Source organism: Silene latifolia, chromosome 6 (assembly GCF_048544455.1).
Source record: "Silene latifolia isolate original U9 population chromosome 6, ASM4854445v1, whole genome shotgun sequence".
In the NCBI taxonomy this organism is placed as follows: Eukaryota; Viridiplantae; Streptophyta; class Magnoliopsida; order Caryophyllales; family Caryophyllaceae; genus Silene; species Silene latifolia.
In genome coordinates, this window is record NC_133531.1 from 25235612 (window position 1) to 25240234 (window position 4623).

At 39.6% G+C, this 4623-nt stretch overlaps 1 protein-coding gene across 1 annotated transcript; it reads right to left on the minus strand.

Annotated features, from left to right (window-relative positions):
- Nucleotides 1–693: 693 nt before the first annotated feature.
- On the minus strand, nucleotides 694–2262 carry LOC141587869 (uncharacterized). The gene has a single exon (XM_074409337.1). The coding sequence runs from the start codon at nucleotides 2260–2262 to the stop codon at nucleotides 694–696; it is 1569 nt and encodes a 522-aa protein (XP_074265438.1).
- Nucleotides 2263–4623: the final 2361 nt, after the last annotated feature.

Below are 4623 nucleotides of genomic sequence, written 5' to 3' on the forward strand. Positions count from 1 at the left end.
GACTACGCGAGGCAAACTTATCACCGTCTCTACGGGGATGCTTGACAAAACACAAACAACCAAAAACCCGAATATTATCATAAACCGGTGGTTTTCCAAATAGCATTTCAAAAGGAGTCTTCCCTTGAAGCAAGACAGACGGTGTGCGATTTATTAAATACCCAGCTGCTAAAATACATTCACCCCAAAACCGTGTAGAGAGACCCGACTGAAAACGCAACGCCCTCGCAACATTCAAAATATGACGATGTTTTCTCTCGACTCGACCATTTTGTTGCGAGGTGCCAACACAAGTAGTTTGAAAAACAATTCCATTTTCAGCAAGATACGATTTTAAGCATGTAAACTCGGTGCCGTTGTCGGTACGAACAATTTTAATATTAACCTCAAACTGACGCCGTACCATAGCAATGAAATTCTTTAATAATTGAGAGACCTCATCTTTAGTTTTCACCAAATAAACCCAAACAGCACGTGAGTAATCATCGACTATGGTTAAAAAATAACGACTACCACAAGACGAAGGCGTACGATAATCGCCCCACAAATCACAATGAACCAATTCAAAAATGCGAGCTGCTTTATTATCACTGATGACAAATTTTTCCCGTGTTTGTTTAGCGCGAAAACAAATATCACAAAGAACAGAAGTATGACTAATATTTTTACTATTAATAAATGGCAAATACTGTGCTATCTTCTTCGAAGGATGACCCAATCGACGATGCCAAACTGCAACCTCATCGTCCGTCTTTTTCGACCCACAAGCTTGACAGATCCACGCCTTGAAGAAGGTACGAGTCTCCCATGTTGCTCACTCACACCAATCGTCGTCATCGATACGCGGTCCTGAATAACACAAGATGAATTTGTAAATTGAACAATACAATCAAGGTCAATACTTAACTGGTAGACAGATACAAGATTACACGTAAAATCCGGCACATAGAGCACATTATGCAACCGGAGTTTGCCGCCTAAGTCAACCTGCCCTTCCTCATTCGATGTCGATAATTTTCCATTAGGCAAAGTGACATTACAGGGAGTTATTTTACGTATGTGACTCAATAATTCGCGACATCCCGTCATATGATGGGTAGCACCCGAATCTAACAACCAAAGTGCGGGATTATGTATCTTACCAGACATCCGGGCATTGGAACTAGAGGACGTAGAACCTTTGACATTGTTAACATACGCGTCCAACTTCTCCTTTGGAACACTTACATACTGCTGCTCGCCACGGGGGTTGTCCGTATTCTCGTCACCTGCATTAGCATTATTCGCGGAACCACGCCCATAACCTCTACCACGACCGCGTCCACCACCACGACCTCCACCATAATTACCACGATAATTCGACCGACCTCTCTCCTGCCAATCTTTGGGATAGCCAATGATATCAAAGCACTGTGCCCTCACATGTCCCCATCGATTGCATTTATCACACTTGGGTCGTGTATAACCATCAGTACGAGAAGCTCCGTCATTACGAGAATCAGAATGCACGTTATGGGCAGTGGTAGCATTGAAACCGACTGGGTCAGACCGACTCTCACTACGAACGCCTGAACTGGTACCAACATCGTCACCTCGCACACCCTCCTCTTGAACAATGGAGGCATAGGCTCGATTAAGAGAGGGCAGAGGTTCCTGCATTAAGAGATTAGAGCGTACCGTAGCATACTGTGACACGAGACCCAGCAAAAATTCGTGCACCTTACCTTCATCACGTTTCTTGTCCAACTTTTTATTAATATCACACTTACAACCACGGCACTCACAGACGGGATTACGATCATATTTATCGAGCTCATCCCATAGACGTTTAAGACGACCATAATATTCAGACACAAGTTCTTTCTCACCTTGCTTACACGACGATATGGAACCCTTGACACGGTGTAGCTTGGGTCCATTACCTACGCTGAACCGCTGCTCGATGTCATCCCACAACACCTTAGCTTCATCAACATACGTGATTGTGGAACCCAAGCCCGGTTCAATGACATTAAAAATCCAGTTGACAACCATCGCGTTCACCATATACCAATCTTCGAGTTCGTCGGACTTGTCATCGGGTTTTGTGATTGAGCCATCAATAAAACCCGTCTTCTTCCTAGCGCGTAGAGCACCACGAAACTTGACTGACCACTCGTCATAATTATCACCATTGAGCACAACTTGAATGACTTTATCCCCTAGTTTATCACTAGTTTGAGAAAATACTGGTGATTGATTTAGATTTCTTGGCTTCTCCATCCTTCGTCATGACAACAGACGCAAGACACGGACAAGGAGAAAAAAACGGCTCTGATTACCAAGTTAAGACGCAAAACGGACAGGAGAAGCTTTGGGAATTTTATTGTATATTATTATTGTGTGTTTGACAGACGATACAACAACGTATTTATAGTACATACAATACAACCCTAATCACGACTTAAGGAAACCCGAATATTTACCAAGACCGTGTTTTCCTAAATAACAACTACCATAATATGACCGACAATATATTTCCATAACATTGCGAACTCTTAAAGATGTGATCAGTTTTTCGAAAAGTATCAGCGCGACGAACTGTCAACAAGCATCCGTGCATCCCATTCCGACCCGACCCCTCGAGGGCTACTAGTAATTTACTACTAACGGAATTGATTTTGCAAAGATTACGATGCTGGGTAACGAAATCAGGATTATCAATAATGGAGCACCAAGATTTACATACGCACCTGAATCTTAACACGGTTTTGGCTGGTAAATTTGCGAGAATTTGGGTATAAAGATCAGGTGGTATGTACCTGAATTCGGAAATAAGGGTGGAATTTGATGAAGATTTCGTCTTCTTTCTGCTCTTCATTTTCTGCATTTCTTGGAGAATCGATCAAAACAGGAGAGAAATGATGGGTTCTTGATTATTCACACTGGAAATTATTAAAAGATGAACAATATAAACAACTGCAACGCCAAATAAACCAAAAAAAAAAGGTGTTTAAGGGTTTTGAGAAAACCTGTGATTTCTGAAGAACAATTAATTTGTAACGGAGAAAAAACAGTAATACCAAATGTTGATTAATTTGCAAAGGAGAACTGGAGAAGTAAAAACATGGCAGAGGATGGCAAAATGTTACTTTTATATTTTTAATTTGTTTTATCTGTCAATTTAGGCGTTTTCCTGAAATTGCCTTTCAATTTTTATCTTATCCAGCAATTCCCAATCAATTTTCTCTCGTGGAGTTGTCGTGGGCAGACTTGACAAACGGGTTAATCGGGTCGATATTGGTTTTGGCTCGGATCAATCTTAGGTTTGCAAACTTCCAGGTTGGATCATTTTTAGGTCACCTATTATCAAGTTATTTATGGTTAATAATCCGTGTGCAATAATAAATATTCACGATAGGTCAATTCAGGTTCGGGTCAAACTCGAATCTTGAGTTTGGGTGTACACATTTACACCTTTCGACACCAAGGTAGGGGTACAAAGTAGACCTGGCAAACGGGGCAATTCAGGTCGGGTCAATTCGGGTCCTCCATTTATTTCGAGCTAATTCGGGTCAGGTCGGATAAGTTTGGATCTTTCATTTATATCGGGTCAGGTCGGGTTATTTTCGAGTCAATGAATAAAAGAAAAAAAAACATTCGAGTTTTTTCGGTTCGTTATGTATTGTGGGGTTATTTTCGGGTTGGATGGTTTTTGATCGGGCCAGTTATGGGCCAAGTAAGCTCGGATAATGTTCGGTTCGGGTCGGGCCGGGTTGGGTCGGGTTTCGGGTGATGTAGTTCGAGTTAATTTTAGGTATCGAGTCAGTCCTTTTCCGCTCGTGTTGCTTTTGCAAGTCTAGGTACAACTGAGGAAACGAAAAAAACAAAGAGGAACAAACGAGAAAAACATTTATTTTGTTTTTCTTTGTAAAACCTGCTTAATTTAGGTGTTTTTTTTGCAAAAATCGTCTTTATGTTTTTTTTTTATTTACCAATTCCTAAACTATTTTATCATTTATATAAGTGAATCATGAAGACTAAGGTAAAGACTAAGGATCATCATATATTTATATTCATATGTAATATATGGAATAGACGTGACAAATAGACCAGATGTTTTATGTTCGTATTTGTTAGAACACACTTGGTTGATGATGTCAAGTTTCATTGTTATTTAATTGTTTGCTTCTTAGTTATAATGTTTAGCATTTGAAGCACTCAATGAATTTCCAAAGATGGTTCAAGAATGATCAAGATGAAGTTATGACAAGAAATCCCGTAGCCTCAATCAAATGTTGTAAACGATTACAAATGCTTAGTGATTAAAGCAATCAAATGGACTCTCAAGAAGTCTTAACATGATCAAGATGAAGTCAATAAGAAGTCAAGACAATGATATAATCCTAGCCTTATTCGAAAATTATAAGAGTAAGTGTAACATTCTCATTTTCGTCAAGTGGCTGCAAAACCATACAACAGTGCACTGCACTATATGTGGTTTCTGATACTACTGTATGGACGAATGTTTATACGAAAAGTTTAAGTGTTAAAATCTTTACAAATTTCATATTCTCAAAACTTTAACATTTGAATCTTCAAAGTTTGAAAACAAATCTGAAATTTTGAGTCACTAATCTACAT